Source organism: Talpa europaea (genome assembly GCF_964194135.1).
Source record: "Talpa europaea genome assembly, chromosome: 7".
Classification (NCBI taxonomy): Eukaryota; Metazoa; Chordata; class Mammalia; order Eulipotyphla; family Talpidae; genus Talpa; species Talpa europaea.
In genome coordinates this window covers 122,066,682-122,084,182 of record NC_140074.1, presented here as the reverse complement: position 1 = coordinate 122,084,182, position 17,501 = coordinate 122,066,682, and the positions used below count along the sequence as shown (strand labels likewise).

Below are 17,501 nucleotides of genomic sequence, written 5' to 3'. Positions count from 1 at the left end.
ATAGGTATTACACTCATTTTATAAATGAAACAATTTTGTTTTTTGGGGGGGTAGGTTTTTTATTTAAATATTTTATTTTATATAATTCTTACATCTTTTTTCTTTTTTTATCATAAATGTGTTTTTTTAATAAATTTTATTTTTACATTCCCCATACAATTGCAACCCCCTTATTTTGACCCCAATCCCTCCCCGCTCCCCACCCCCCATAGAGTGTCTCTGGTTATAGTTTTTTGTTGATTTTGATTTTTACTTTCTTATAGTTATTCATTTTCCTGGTCCCTTATTTAAGTTTTCTAGATTCCTGCTATGAGTGAGACCATCCGGTATTTTTCTTTTTCTTTCTGGCTTATTTCACTGAGCATGATCCCTTCCAGCGCCATCCATGTTGCTGCAAATTGCATGTGTTTATCTTTTTTGAATGCTGAGTAATATTCCATGGTGTATATGTACCACATCTTCTTGATCCAGTCATCTATTTTTGGGCATTTGGGTTGTTTCCAAAGCTTAGCTATTGTAAACAGTGCTGCTATAAACATAGGGGTGCAGGTGCTCTTTGGAATTGATGTTTCTGTGTCCTTTGGGTAAATACCTAGGAGTGGAATTGCTGGATCATATGGAAGCTCTATGTTTAGTAGGTCCAGAAATCTCCACACAGCTCTCCATAGTGGTTGGACCAGTTTGCACTCCCACCAACAGTGCAGAAGAGTTCCTTTTTCTCCACACCCTCGCCAACATTTGTTGTTGCTAGTTTTTTTAATATGTGCCATTCTCACTGGTGTAAGATGGTATCTCATGGTAGTTTTGATTTGCATTTCCTTGATTACAAGTGATGTTGAACATTTTTTCATATGCCTGTTGGCCATTTGCATTTCCTCTTCAGAGAAGTTTCTTTTTAGCTCTTCTGCCCATTTTTGGACAGGATTATTTTCTTTGTTGTTGTTGAGTCTCATCAGCTCTTTGCAGATTTTTGTGATCAGTCCTTTATCATAAGTGTTGTGTGCAAAAATGTTCTCCCAGTCGGTGGGGTTTCTCTGTTTTTGTTATTGTCTCTTTTGCTGTGCAGAAGCTCTTTAATTTGATGTAGTCCCAGCTGTTTATCTTTGCCTTCACTATCACTGCTTTGGGTGATGTGTCTGTAAAGATGTCTTTGATGTGCATATCACGTAGTGTTTCACCTATATTTCCTTCTATGTATTTTATGGTTTCAGGTCTTATGTCTAGTTCTTTAATCCATTTTGAGTTGATTTTTGTGTATGGTGTGAGGTAGTGGTCAAGCTTCATTCTTTTGCATGTAGCGACCCAGTAAATGAAACAATTTTGGAAGATCATACAACTACTTACTGAGTCTCTGCCACTTAAATATAAGCCTGACTTTGGAAGTCAGTGTTTCTACATTTATATCTTTTCCCTTCTCAGAAAAAGCTGTCAGCTGAGCTTTTAACTGTTAACTAAGAGTAGCTGGAGGAGGATAACAGACAAGTAATACCTCCACATCATAAAGGTATGGATTGTTGGAAAGGTTTAATTATGCATAGAACTGGAATGGAATTTGTAGCCATAATGGCCTCTGTTCCCTGCTAATTAAATCACCTTGCAGTCTATACAGTTGCCAAAGGCAAGCATAATTTGAGTAATACATGTATCAAATTAAGTAAGATATGGATTCTAGAAAATCTTAGTGAAATTTAGTTAATATAAACGAAAAGGATGAAACCCAGTTAGTAAACAAAATCAGAATTGACAGTCTACAGTAAGAGGTCTAGGTATTATTAAGGAGGAAAGTGTAGGTATTGTCAAAAACAGGAGATACCAATGCATATATAGGGGGATAACAATTGTCAGAGAGTAAGCATGACTGGACCAGAGAATGCCCACATAGCACTGGATTTCATACATGTTTTTAGGGGAAGATTATTTCCCCAAATTTTTTAAAATGTTGAACCGTCATATATTAAAGGGTGGGGGGATGTAGAACTCAGTTGTTTTGGTTGAAGTAGTGTTTTAGGTCTCCAGCAGTAGACTTAATTAAAAGGTATAATAGAAATTTGATAAGAATATGTACAATTTTAGTATTAATATTGAGTGTTTGCTGAGTGCTAAGCACTTAGTATCTCATTTAATTCTTCTTTTCTAAAGACTTATTTATTTATGCATACAAGAACTGGGATATAGGTGTGGGGTGAGAGGAGTCACCAGAGACAGAGTGGGGAGCAGAACGGGCAGATCTACTGAAATACATACACTGCTGAGGAGAGCAGCGGGAGAGACAGGAGAGGTCTGTTGTGCCATGTAGGTAGCTCCCTGGCTAGGCCAGGGATCGAACTCTTGCCTCAGTGGCTGCTGATAGCTTGATAGAGCTGTGTCTTTAATCCCTGTGCCACCAGGGAGGCCCTCATTTAATACTTATAACTATAAAATAAGTACTGTGATTTCCGTTTTGCAGGGAAAACAGGCTTAGAGAAGTTTAGTAAGTTGCCTAAGAACAATATAAAATATACTGTATAAAAGTATAAAATTTAAACCTTGGTTTTTCTAATTCAAAAACTTGTACTTTTAATTACCACAATGAGTGTGAAATACTTCAGTGCTGTTCCAATTTGGAACTTTATTCTAGAGGCAAAGACAGTTTGATCAGAGAGGGTGTATAGACTTTTATATAGTAAGGAGATATTAAGGATAATTTAATATAAAATATGTTTCACAGATTAAGAAATTTAGGTTTAGGGATCCAAAATGTCTTAGTGCTGAAAGTCAACCCCAAATTCTCTGACTTATGATCTAGTTTTCCTTACAGTTATGCCAACCAGGACATTTGCAATAGAAGTAAAATACTATTCTGATCAAAAGGTATGTCAGAACACGATAGAAAACCATTTGCCTGGGTATGAATTGATAAGGACTTAGAATAGAGTGATAGCAATGGAAGTGGAAAATAAGGTATTCATGTACAGGATGATAAATTAAATCAACTGTCTGATTAGCAAGCCCTTATTCACTGGGTTTAGTGTTACTCCATTGTAATACCTACCATTTATTAAACATTTACTGAATGCTTGCACATGGATTATCTAATTTATATACTCTTTAAGATAGATAAGATTTGGGGCCTCCCCGGTGGCGCAGCGGTTGAGCGCTGGGTTGCGAAGCTGCCTGCGGCCTCTGCAGCGCCAGTTCGATCCCCGGCTGCTCCCCGGCCACCGGAGGAGGGTCCCACATGGCGCACAGACCTCTCCTGTTGTGCCCGCTGCTCCCCTCAGCAGTGTATTTTGTCCGTCTGCCTGTTCTGTTCCCTGCTCTGACTCTGGTGAATTCTCTCACCCTCCCGCGCTTCTGACTGTACCCAGTGCTTGTATAAATAAATAAATCTTAAAAAAAAAAATATGCAGGGTTGAAATATACAGTAGTTATTCTGACCAAAAAACTGGAGAGAGCTTTGACTGTGATATTTTTTCTTAGGGCACTTGAAGTTGTCATGTATATTACTTATGAATAATATAAATTTGTATAAATTCACTGAACTCGAGTGGAATGGGGGTCTCCCTGATGGCGCAAGGGGTTAAGACGCAGCACTATGAAGCTGTCCGCAGCCACTGCATCATGAGTTCAATCCCCAGCCAGGGAGCTACCCACATGGTGCAGCAGACCTCTGCTGGCTCTCCTGCTGCTCCCCTCAGCAGTGTATTTCAGTCAATCTACCTGTTCTATTCCCTACTCTGTCTGGTGAATCTACCTGTTCTATTCCCTACTCTGTCTCTGGTGAATCCTCTCACTCCCCACACCTGTGGCCTGTACCCCAGTTCTTGTATACATACCTAAATAAATCTTTAAAACAAACAAACAAACAAGACTGGATTAAGTGATGAGAAGCTTGGCCACATTTTAAAGGATGGTAGTTTCCAAGGAAAAAGAAAATACTGTAACTTCTGTCTCATTATAATTCCCTCCATTATTTTTTCTTATACTTTGTATTTCTCTCCTATGGCATTTTAAATATTCTGTCTTGTACAATTTATGTGTCTTTTCGCCTCATTAGACGCTAAACGCCTAAGTAAAAATGATTACTATGCATGTACTTGTTTTCTGTTGCTGCTTTCCTATGTCTTTTATTCTGCATACATTTATTGAATACTTAGAATTTGCCAGATTTATACTAAGCCTTAAGAGTTCAAGGATGAAAAAATAACCTATCTGTCTTCCAGGGCTGCTGTCTAAGAGGGAGACAAATATAACAAACAAAAGGAATACAGTATAATGATAACATAATTGTGAGGTTAAAAGTACAGTAGGGGATGGTCTCACTCATAGCAGGAATCTAGAAAACTTTAAATAAGGGACCAGGAAAATGAATAACTATAAGAAAGTGAAAATCAAAATCAACAAAAAACTATGAACCAGAGACACTCTATGGGGGATGGGGGGCGGGGAAGGGAGGGATTGGGGTCAAAATAAGGGGGTTGCAATTGTATGGGGAATATAAAAATAAAATTTATTTTAAAAAAAAGTACAGTAGGGGCTTTATAGAGAATAAGCAACTTAGAATTTCAACTTATTTCTTGAATATTTTAACAAGTGAGAAATAGAAGATTGTGAGAATAAGGAAGCAAGCAACTCTCTCACACCTGCCCAGCTATATTTGTTAGTAGATACATGGAATCTCCTCATTCTCTCATAAAGAACACACTTGTATTTTAAAGTGGGCCAAATTGCAAGCATAATAAAACAAAGTAAAAGTGGGGTTTTTTTTGTTGTTGGTTTATTTTTAAGATTTTATTTATTTATACAAGCTCTGGGGAGCAGAATAGGCAGAAGTACACTGTTGACAGAAATACACTGTTGAGGGGAGCAGTGGGCGAGACAGGAGAGGTCTGCCGTGCCATGTGGGACTCTCCCTGGCTGGCCGGGAATCGAACTGTCGCCATGGAGGCTGTGGATAGCTTCACAGCTGTGCTCATCCTGCTGCGCCACCGGGGAGGCCCAAAAGTGTTTTATAAGAAATTATTTTGTGGACCTCCCCGGTGGCGCAGTGGTTGAATGCTAGGTTGCGAAGCTGCCTGCAGCCTCTGCAGCACCGGTTCGACCCCCGGCCGCCATACGAGGGTCCCACATGGTGCGCAGACCTCTCCTGCCGCCCGCTGCTCCTCTCAGAGTGTACTTCGTCACTCTGCCTGTTCTACTCTTCGCTCTGGCTTTGGTGAATTCTCTCACCCTCCTGTACCTCTGACTGTACCCAGTGCTTGTATAAATAAATAAATCTTTTTTTTTAATTATTTTGTTAGAGAAAGACATTTTAAAAAGAAGATATTCAGGCCTCCCTGGTGGCACAAGGGGTTAAGCACCGCACTATGAAGCAGTCCGCAGCCTCTACACACGAGTTTGATCCCCAGCCAGCCAGAGAGAAACCCACATGGCGAAGCAGACCTCTCCTGTCTCGCCCGCTGCTCCCCTCAGCAGTGTATTTCAGTTAATCTGCCAGTTCTGTTCCCCATTCTGGTGAATCCTCTCACCACCCGCATCTCTGGTCTGTACCCCAGCTCTTGTATGCATAATTAAATAAATCTTTAAGGAAAAAGAAGATATTCATTTAAAAATAACCATTAGAATTTGAAATAGTGGGATTATGCATTTAGAAAAGAGAACAAACATCTTTCATCTATAAATGTGGCTTACTCATTTTAAATTGTCTTTTTTCTCTGAGTCTTCCTGAAACTATGAAGTTGCTAACTACCAAGTGAGAATTACAGAGAAAATCCAGTGGGATCGCAGAAGGAAGGAACAAAGCAAAGAACATAGACTTTGGAGTAGAAATTGCAAACTCAAATGCTTTTTGGCCTAGGAAGTAACATAGGCAATTGAAGCCCACGGACTGTGCAATGGTAGGACGTAGTGTGAACTGTGTCTAAAGAGGAATACTGCCACTCGGCCCTTGCTTATTGTTGCCATGTAGAAATATAGTCTCGGATGTTGCCAAAGCTTCTGAACTTCTTAATAGGAAACCAGAAGTCCAGATGTTTGGTGAAATTTTTCAATTGTTAAATGTTGGCTCAATGTTTAAAATAAAATATGCACAAATCTAGGGCCTCCACAGTGGCACAGCGGGTTGAGTACTGCGCTGTGAAGCTGTCCGCAGCCTCTGAGGTGCCTGCGAGTTCAATTCCCGGTCAGCTTGCGGGAAACCCATATGGGCAGCAGACCTCTTCTGCCCCTTCCACTGCTCCCCTCAGCAGTGTCTTTGGTCCATCTGCCTGTTCTGCTCTCCTCTCTGTCTGGTGAATTCTCTCACCCTCCCAGGCCTCTGACCTGTGTCTCAGGTCTTGTATAAATAAATAAACCTTTTTTTAAAAAAAAAAAAACTTGAAAAAAATATGCACTGTCTATATCTGACCTACAGGTTACCATTTTGTGACAATTTCATTTGGAAAAATGACCTGGATTTATTTATTTGAAGATTTATTTTTATTTATTTATGTATACAAGAACTGGGTTTTAGGGCCTCCCTAGGAGCGCAGGCGGTTGAGCACAGCACTGTGAAGCTATCCGCAGCCTCTGCAGCACCGGTTCAATCCCAGCCAGCTAGGGAGAATCCCACATGGTGAAGCAGATCTCTCCTGTCTCGCCTGCTGCTCCCCTCAGCAGTGTATTTCGTCAGTCTGCCTGTTCTGTTCCCCACTGTCTCTGGTGAATCCTCTCACCCTCCCGCGCATCTGGCCTGTACCTCAGCTCTTGTATAAATTTTTTTAAAAAAGTAAATCTTAAAAAAAAAAAGAACTGGGTTATAGGCCAGAGTGGGGATGAGAGGATTCACCAGAGACAGTGGGGAGCAGAACAGGCAGATCTGCTGAAATACTCTGCTAAGGAGAACAGCAGGGGAGACAGGAGAGGTCTGCTGCAGCAAGTGGATTAGCTTTCTGGCCATGTGGATTAGCTCCCTGGCCAGGGGTTAAACTCAGGCTGCAGGGGCTGGTGATAGCTTGAGAGTGCTAAGACTTTAACCCTACACCACCAGGGACAACCCCAAAATGAAAGTTTTACAACTAGTTAAGTAGTATGACCTTGTTATGGCTCTTAGTATGCCCAAATTTTGAAATGATTTGGGGGTTGTTTTGAGGATTAAACATTAGTAGATGGAGCAGCTTAGGTGTTTTCCATGGTCAGACTTGTAAGAATAGGAGCTATGTTTCCTGTATCATGAGCCTAACCTCTCTACCCAATGCTTTTCCTTTTGGATTTATGATTCTCAAACTTCAGTGAACAACAGATCCTTGGGTACTTAAAAATGTAAACTCCCAGCATGTCTGGGTGGAGTTCAGGAAGTTACATTTTAAACAAACTCCCCAGATTATTTGCTTTGAAATATATGGATAAAATAGGTTTCTAAGAAAATTGCCTTAATTACAGGAAGTAGGGTAGTGAGTGGTTCTTTTACTCATCCAAAATATATTTTTGTTCTTAATTAGTACAATGCTGTTTGTTTTTCTTACAGTCTTATCCTTAGCTTAATATACATTGCTTCCTATCTTATTACGTATGGACTTCTTGCTCTAGGTTAATTTGCATAATTAAAATGAAACGTTTATGTACCATGTGATTTCTTAGGCAAGAATGTGGAGTGTCCAAGAAACTCTAAATGGACAATATAGTGATAGTGATAGTGATTTCTTGGTAAGTAAAATAGCCCACTCATTCAGAACTACTTGAATATATAGAAATTCTACTAGTTAGCCAAATACTTTCAAAGCTATATGGAATTATAGACTTTAGAACTGGAAAAGAAAATGTCTAGGGATGACCTGAGATTTCTGGACTTTTAGTAGAGGCTTCAAAGGAAATAAAGGGAGATTTTTGGTAATTTCAGCCTATTTGACTTTTTTAATTTACTCTTCACTCCATATGGATGTCATCATCACAAATTTGAAGTATGTAGAATAGTATCTTACTCTTCACAATGGTAACAGTAAAATAGCAAACATTTTGACCATGTTGTTTAGGCTAAACTTACTTTCTCAGATGATTTGTACTATATGTTTAATTTGGAGGTATTGCTAAAATTATGCTTCTTTAAGTTCATTCTTTTGGCTTGCATTTAATATTTGTATTACATTGCTTCCAAATTCCCTCTTCTCTCATTTTGCTAATGGAATGTTATTTGGGGAGGGTTTTAGGGTAATATTTAGTTTTTGAGCCTGGATAATGGTTTTTCTCCATCTGTAAGTAGGGTGGTTTCATTATCACCAAGTTGTATGTAAAACATTAGAATTCATCACAGCTTCTGTTTTAGAGTGTCTTATTTTAAGGCATTTCTTTTCAAAAATGCAAAATTTGGAAATGAAAGGAAAACAAATTGATTTTATAATTTTCTGAAGCTGTAAGGAGATGACTAGGTTAAAGTTTAACATTTTGTATAGTGATTTGTGACTTACAGAGCATTTCCCATATATTAATCTCTTTTGTATGCTGGTTCTGAAAGTGAATTTATCTCCGTTTTGCAGAGGAGGCGGGTAGACTCAGGCTCTACTGAGTCTCAGGTAACTACTGTTAGTAGTTACCCATGTAGTTAGAAATGATTTTATTACAAAACTGAGACTTTATAGCCCAACTTTTTAAGGTACTACCTAGAAAAATACAGCAAGAAAATAGTAAAAAATGAATTGGGGTGGGGTAGAGAACAAAGGACAGTTTAAATGAAACTGGAAAGGCTTGTGGGATTATAGAGTGATCCTGGATTTCAGTATAGTTATGGAAAACTTAGAAAATGCAAGAAGGCACTGGTTAGTTGGGTTATTGCAATAACATAGGACTGGCTACTATCTATCTACTTAACTTACCTCAAGTATTTCTACTCAAATATGTTTCTACTCTTCAAACTTCAGAGTTGAAGTGAACCTTAGAGACCATTAAATCTAACGCCTTTAAACATTTGATGTCTGCTTCACCTTGACTGCTAATGAGTAAACAAGTTGAACAAGCCTGTAATTAATACGAGGCTCAAATATTATAATAACTTACATGTTTTCTTTGCAGTATGAAGACCTGTATGATATAGCCAGTCATAAGTTTTATTTGATAACTTAAATCACCAGTATCTTAGTGTTAATTAGAAAGTGCCATGATAACTATCAAATATTTACACCTGCACAAGTTTGAGACCCCTGTGAACATATTCATTCTTTTTTTAAATTTTATTTATTTTTGTGTAGAAGAACTGGGGTGTAGGCCAGAGGTGTGGGGATGGTGAGAATATTCACCAGAGGCAGAATGGGGAGCAGAACAGGCAGATTTACTGAAACACTCTGCTAAGGGCGGCAGTGAGGGGAGACAGGAGAGGTCTGCTGTGCCTATATGGGCCAGCTCCCTAGCGGGGTATCTAACTCAGATCTGAACTCAGAACTCTGAGGTGATAGCACTAAGATATAATCCCTAGGCCACCAGGGAGGCCCCCTGCACATGTTCATTCTTGAGTCAACAAAAGCTTTGTGGTTAAATGCCTCTCTATCCCAGATACTGTTATTTATTTAGGATATAAACATAAATAAAACTCAGGGCCAAAAAGTATTCCCCAACTGTTTTTTAAAAACTGGGAACCTAGGGCCTCCCCGGTGGCGCAGCGGTTGAGCGCGGGGTTGCGAAGCTGCCCGTGGCCTCTGCAGCGCCGGTTCTATCCCCGGCTGCTCCCCGGCCACCGGAGGAGGGTCCCACATGGCGCGCAGACCTCTCCCTGCCGCCCGCTGCTCCCCTCAGCAGTGTACTTCGGTCCTTCTGCCTGCTCTGCTCCCCGCTCTGGCTCTGGTGAATTCTCTCGCCCTCCCACGCTTCTGACTGTACCCAGTGCTTGTATAAATAAAATAAAAAATAAAAATAAATCTTTAAAAAAAATAAAATAAAATAAAAACTGGGAACCTAGTATTGTTTTCCCATCTCCCTGTAATCCTCATGTTTTGGTATTTTACACTGAAATTGTACTTATTGAACTAGTTTTCCATTTAAAAAATAAATTGACCTTAACATAATGGTTGACTTAAATGTTATGTCGGCATTATATAATGACAAAATATTCTTACCTTGGGTAAAGGTATATATAATTTAGGTGGTTTTTTTAAAATCTGAAAGTAACTCATGAATCCCTTTTCTTACCTCCCCTAAAACTTGAGTATTTCAAGTCACCCCTTGAATAAGATATCCTTTTCAGGCTTATCGTTCTGATTGCTTAATACTTTCTCTAAAGCTTTTTTTTGCCTCTTCTCTGTCCCTGTTTGTTTATTTACTTATTAGGTTGTATAATTAAAATGGAACTATTTTATCCTAGAAAGCCAACTCTGATATTTTGGAAAGATTCTGTGCCCCTAGAACACATCCTATTTGAAAATCAAATCTGGTTATTGTGTAGATCATTAAAGAGGCTATGGCAGGAATTTAACTTTTGTGGTGGTGGTGAATTGAGAGGTAGTATATATCACGTTATAGAAAAAAATGTCTAGGTGATTTTGAAAGTAATCATTGCTTTTATTCTACTGAAGACTGTCAGTTTCAGGAGAAACTTGCAAATAGATGTACCATTTCTTACTCAGGATGTGTTTCAGAAAGTTATATATGATTATTGTCTTTTTTTAATGTGGTTTTTTTTTTTAAGATTTATTTATTTATGCATGCAAGAGCTGGGGTACAGGCCAGAGACGCGGGGGATGAGAGGATTCACCAGAGACAGTGGGGAACAGAACAGGCAGACTGACTGAAACATACTGCTGAGGGGAGCAGCAGGCGAGACAGGAGAGGTCTGCTTTGCCATGTGGGTTGCTCCCTGGCTGCCCGGGGATTGAACTCGTGCTGCAGAGGCTGCGTTTTGCTTCATAGTACGGTGCATAACCCCTTGCACCACCACCAGGGAGGCCCATGATTATTGTCTTAAATGAAATTGCATTTAATTATACTAACATAACTTACAGAGTCCTATTCTGAATAGTTTTGCAAATCAGGGAATACATCATCCTAGTTTTGTATTATTTGTGATTTTCACATATGTATTTGAGTGCTTAAAGCAAGAAATAGATTTAAAGATATCAGGTCAGGTTCTTGGCCTTGTTCAGTTTCATGGCCTTTTGGAAATATTTTTTGTGACTTTTTGGTGGCTTTATAGTTATTTATGCTTTGTTAGGGCCAGTCTTTTTTTTTTAATCAAATTTTAAGGATTGACCATTCATTTACAAAACTGTATTACTTGGGGAGTATAGCTTCATATACTTCATCATGTGCACATGCTTAACCCTGGCTCCACCAAAGCTCCAGTGCCAATACACTTACCACATTAGTTCCTCTACCCCGCTTCTGCCCCCATAGCCTCCACATTTTTCAGAGTTGTTAGGGTCAATCTTTAAAAACAGCTTCACACGTTTAAAACTTTTTGAATCACATAAGCATTGACTTCACAAATGTTCTGGTTTTTCTTTTTGTTTTGTTTTGTTTTTGTGGGACCCTTGCCGGCGGCCAGGGAACGAACCAGTGCTGCAGAGGCTGCAGGCAGCCTCGCAGCCCAGCGCTCAACTGCTGCGCCACCAGGGGAGGCCCACAAGTGTTCTATGTTCTTACCCTCCTCATGCTAGAAGTTTAAATTGGTAAGATTCTTGGGTCTGATTATGGGTAATTAGAGTATAGGCTTTTTTGTGCTTGCTGCCATATACCTTCCAACAGTGCCAGATGTAGTACAAATGTAGTAGCAACTCAATAAATATTTGTTAAATGAATCTCAGTAAGGGAAAAGGCAGCAGAGGTAAATTGTGTTTTTACATCTGTTGACTGCCCAATCAATGTTTTTTACTCACTTTGGATGCATCTTCATTTTTAATTTCTGTAGGGAAGTTATATCTTCTGTTTTCTGAAGTGTGGCTGGTTACCAGATTATGGGTGTCCTTTAGTATTTTCTATCCAATTTTTCTATTCCTGCATTTGTCTCAATAACAGGGTGTCTATAGGCAATCAGTGGACTTTCGTATTTGACCTGCTTTCTCTTCAGTTATGATAGAGAATATACCTTCACATAGTATCTTCACGTTTTAGCTAGAGATGCTTAATGAACATTTTATAATTGTAGAAGTAAAACTACCTTTTAAAAGATAGAAAGTATAATTTGATTTAGAAAATACAAACATCAGTTGTTTTTTCCATCACATGAATGCATTGACATTGACAATTTGTAGATTTGGTGTGTTTTTTCTTTTTCTTTCCCGTAGTGGAATTATAGGCACAGTAACTGTAAATCTTTGGAGAAAAGGACAGTCTCTTTTTTTTTTTTTGTTTTAAATCCTGGTAGCCTCATCCTGCCTCATTTTTTTTTCTTTTTTTAAGATTATGCATACAAGAATTGGGGTACAGGCCAGACGTGCAGGGGGTGAGAGGATTCACCAGCAACAGAGTAGAGAACAGGCAGACTGACTGAAGTACACTGCTGAGGGGAGCAACAGGCGAGACAGGAGAGGTCTGCCGCACCATGTGGGTAGCTTCCTGGCCAGGGATCGTACTCGTGCTGCAGAGGCTGCTGATAGCTTCACAGTGCTGTGCTTAACCCCTTCTACTACCAGGGAGGCCCGAGGACAGATTCTTTTAAGGAAAGTGTTGATTCTTTTAAGGAAAGTGTTGTGTTCTGGATGGAGTGATAACCTCCTTTGGGATGGAATAAACAGAAATGTTCTTAATGGATTTTAAGAAACATTTGTCCCCTTTCTTTATAAGAAACCAAGAAATAGAGAACCTGGATTTATAGTTGTTATTTTAAAGAGAAGTTGAGTTTCCAGAGACTATCATGTTAGCACATATTCTACTGCTACCTGCCTTTTGAAGAGTTGTCACTATAAATTGTTATTCAGGTGTTCTACAGTGGTGTTCTTCATGATAGGCTTTATTACAAATGAGTACATTAAGAGGGTTTTTTAAAGCTGCAACCTCTTTCTGTTTGTATTCTTCAGTATTTTTCCATTGGAATTTGTCCTTGTTCTGAATCCTCTTTGATAATGAAAGAAATTATTTCTTGACCCAGGCAGTAATATAGCCCTCATATTGTTTTGAAAACCAGAGTCACCGCTGAGTGGACTATTTACAAATATGACCGACCTTTTGATGCCACTTTCTTTGGAGTTTCTGACCTTCAAAGCTTAACTTTGTTGTGCAAAAAGATATTGGTGGGTCTGGGACGATTTCATTGAAAGAAAACAAAGGAAAGCTACTTCAAATTTTATTCATTCATAATAGAATTCAAATGCACATAATTTTCTAAGCACTGAAAAATCTAAGGTTATGCTTGAGACTGTGCTTCTTATATTTTTTAGTATGGTCTTTTGAGGTGTTCCCCCAACCCCTTACCCCCCACCCCGGCCCAAATCCTCCTAGAGTTCATTTAATGAAGCGTATGACTTGATCACTGTCTTAGTTGATCTGTCTTTGATGTCATTTCTTTAAGGAAATGTTCCACCTTGGGCCCCGAATACCAGTTTAAAAAAGTGAGTAGTTAAATGAAGTTTGAGGTAGTTCTCTCATTTAAAAATTCCTGCACCCACTACATTATTAAAGAGAAGGTTGTTCATGTTCTCAAGTGGCAGCACAAAAATCTCACACCCTGATCTGACCAGTATGAAAACAACTGCTAGCACAAACTGTCCTTCCTCTGTCCCCAGCTGAAATTGGGGGAGGGACAAAGCCCAATTGTTACTTTACCCCATCCCATCTGCCTGCTAGAAGGCCTATTTCCTACCCTAATGGTTTCTGCCTAACAAATGGTGTTTCTTTTTTACAGCATTATGATCCTGGACTTGTTGTGGTGATGGTAAACTTAGCAGTGGTAATTTTTTATTTTCAGACTGAATTACTCCTTTTGTCATCAGTGCACCAATATGTTAGGCTTACTTTCTCTGTTGTAGCCTTCATCCTTCTGCTTGGTCTTTTTCATTTTCCTTTCCTTTCCTTATGCAACTTGTCTGATCCTTGTTCATTAAAGGGTAATATTAAGAAGGGATGTATCTATGTTAGAACTGCCAAAAAAAAAAATCAGTTAAAACATTAAATTCTAATACTGTCAAAAACTTGATTTCCCTACAATGTAATGGGCACTAGCACTTGCTACTGCAATTTATAAATAAATTTAAACAAACTTTGACTGCCTTAGAAGGCAAAAGTACTAATGCAGAGTTTATAAACAGGGGTTTACAGAGGTAATGAATTTATACTAAAACTTTCTTGCTTCTTGCAAAACAAATTCTGATAGACCAAAAAAGATGCCAAAACAAAAAAAAGTAAATTCCTTTGACATTTCCTTTCAATTCTTTTATTGGACCATTTGTTTTTACCAGTAAATCCCTGATTGAGACGTTATGAAAGTGATATTGCACCTAGGAAGTCATTTTTATAACCTGTCTTTAATTTGGTCCTTTTGCTAAAGATTGCAGTCACTGCTTATTTATTATACCATTGGGCATAAGATAGTAATGCATTTTCATTTTGTTTGACTGGCTGTCTTTGATAGTATCTAAACGAAAGACTGTATTTTAGAACATTTTCTTTTTTCTAGCATGAAATATTCTTTATTTACTTAAATTTTTCACTGTTTTTTCAGATTATCTCCTTATTGCTAAAAATAATGGGATGTTGGTGATAAGTAGTTAAATTTACGAATTTGTTTTTCGTTACTTTTAAAGACAAAACCAAATCCCACAAATATAGAGCAACTGGATACAAGCCAGTCACTTTGAAAACAGTTCTCTTTTCTCCAGGACAAAACCTAGTCATGATCATGACTTTTGTTTATCTATTTTTTAATTTGTTTTTAATAAAATCTCAGCGCTAGCCTGACAAAAAGCTCAGCTTTTTAGCCCAAAGGTATAATATATATGTGTGTATAACAACAACAGCAGCAACAACAACAACAACAAAAAAAAACAATTGTTTACACCAGCCTGAGTGAAATGATGAGGGAAGTAAACATTGTGTTTTTTCACTAAAGGTGTACAACGGATAAGGTAAGTCCTCTTTCAGTGGGCTTACATCACAATAAACAGCGCAAGTTGTGATGTAAAACAGCTGTGGTAGTAAAGTGCTTGTCTGCCCCATTTTGCTTTGTTTGGCTGGTTATGAGTGGATTAAATATACATTTTAAAAATTCTCCAGCATAGATTGATTAGTTTAAAGTCAATTTTCTTCGCAACTAGTCCTTTTCACAGCTTACCGATTGCTACAGCCAGTGTTAAATCCACTCTGTTCCTAAGGGCAACTAAACCAACTGTAGGTTTTATTTAAATTCTTCACAGTCCAACTTAATTTTAAAGCATATTTTGAAAATGAAAAAAATATTAAACATACTGACTTTGCAGTTAGAGAGTTGTCCGGCATCATGTTGAAGCTGATTTTTAAATTTAAGCATGTCCAGTTGAGATATTTATTACCAGTTTTAAAAAAAAGTGTGTGTGGGAGGATATCAGTGGACAGTAAAAGTGAAGTAGTTCTTGAAGGAAAGTTACTTGGGGGTTTTTAAAAAATGAATTTCTAAAGTTTTTGATTTTCAACCTCCTGGTACCATAGCTTAAAAGTGCTTTGCATTACTTATTAATTTGACTTTGCCACAGTAATCTGGAATTAATTCCCGACTGGAAGGTCACCATGGTGGTTAGTTGGGTTTAAACTGGGAGAAGTAGGTTTGGTCGTAAGCTGTGAGAATGGCTTGTGTTTGGTTCACTGTAGCTTTCTGGTCTCTGCACTCCAAGGCAAGATCTCTAACCACCCAAACCCAATGTGTAAAGTGAGCTGTTGGCTTTGCTTTGCATCTTACCTTGATTATGTGTTCCTGTTACAGGGAGAACAGATCCTATTCCCATTGTTGTCAAGTATGATGTCATGGGCATGGGCCGCATGGAAATGGAGGTAAATTGATCTCATTAGTTCACTTGTTTTATGGTATATTTAAAATTGATATTCACCCCAAATTCAGATGCTAATACAAGAATATATTTATTAGATAAAATAGTTTTAATATCTTTCTTTGGAAATATAAAAATATTTTTTACATCCCCATGTAGTGCTGCCAGGTTGGTGATAAATAATGCCAGATAAAAACCCAAACCCTGTATTTTTCCAGTTGGCAGTGTTGCTGAGCGCTAAAAATATTTTCTATGGTAGACACTTTGCCCCTGTAAAGTTACATATAACTGTCATTTGTGAAACCTGCTTCTCATTGCCTAAAACATTTTCTCAGGGCCTCCCCAGTGGCGCAGCGGGTTGAGCACAGCGCTGTGAAGCTGTCCGCAGCCTCTGCAGCGCGGGTTCCATTCCCTCATGGCACAGCAGACCTCTCCTATAGTGCCCGCTGCTCCCTTCAGCAGTGCTTTCGGTCTGTCTGCCTGTTCTCCTCCCCGCTCTTGTCTCTGGTGAATTCTCCCACCCTCCCGTGCCTCTGGCCTGTACCCCAGCTATTGCATAAACAAATAAATAAATAAATAGATAGATAGATAAATAAATAAATAAATAAATAAATAAAACATTTTCTCCATTAATTCTCCAAAGAGTTAATTTTTAATTCTTTGTTCTCCAAAGAATTAATTTTTAAGTCTTTGGCATTGAACATTGTGTAGAGTTCATTATCATCAACAAATGTGTCAGTTGGGCACCAAGGATTAATGAACTATTTTGAAACTGTTTTCTTTGTGGGGTGACAAGAAAGCAACAGGTAGCTGGGCAAAGTACAATGGTTTTTATTTTCATACAATACTGTAGTATGACTTAAATAGCTAATTGGGGTTCTTTAGGAATTAAGACTAATAATGTCTATTTTTATTAAGCTTGATTATGCCGAAGATGCTACCGAACGGCGCCGTGTCTTAGAAGTGGAAAAAGAAGACACAGAAGAATTGAGACAGAAATACAAGGTACTTCAATAAAGCCATTCTTGCATGTGTGTGGTGCTCACACTGAAAGAGATGTTCATTTTTGGTGAAAAGGATCTCTGGTGACAGGATGTGTTTGACATTTGGGTAGTAATTAGTATAGTAGATACCAGGTTTCTATTACTTTTACTATTTATTGTCTCTAAAATCTATAGAGGGGCCTCTCCGGTGGCACCACAGGTTAAGCTCTGCGCAGTGAAGCTGTCCGCAGCCTATGCAGCGTGGGTTCAATTCCCGGCTGGCCAGGGAGAAACCCACATGGCACGGCAGACCTCTTGCCTTGCCCGCTGCTCCCCTCAACAGTATATTTCAGTCAATCTGCCTGTTCTGCTCCCCGCTCTCTCTGGTGAATTCTCTCACCCTCCCGTGCCTCTGACCTGTACCCCAGTTCTTGTATAAAAATAAATAAATCTTTAAAAAAAAATCTATAGAGATTGTAAGTCTTTGGGAAGATTACATTATTGTTTGAAAGTACAGTGTTTGGGACATAGTAGGCAGTAGTAACAGTAAAAAGTTGTTATTCAGGAGTCCTTTGAGAATGGTCCTGTCTCTGTGTCTCACCCATTAGGTATTAGCTTAAAACATTAC

The 17,501-nt window shown here is 38.6% G+C and overlaps 1 protein-coding gene across 2 annotated transcripts in view; it reads left to right on the top strand.

The window, feature by feature from the left end:
* Positions 1-17,501, top strand: part of GPATCH8 (G-patch domain containing 8) — a gene marked incomplete at both ends in the record, with an annotated part of 79,507 nt that overhangs the window by 31,889 nt on the left and 30,117 nt on the right. For both annotated transcript variants that reach the window (XM_084238886.1, XM_084238885.1), the window contains 2 exons: positions 15,827-15,894; positions 16,809-16,895. In XM_084238886.1, the coding sequence (XP_084095012.1) occupies positions 15,827-15,894; positions 16,809-16,895 (155 nt within the window). The remainder of the gene's footprint in view (positions 1-15,826; positions 15,895-16,808; positions 16,896-17,501) is intronic.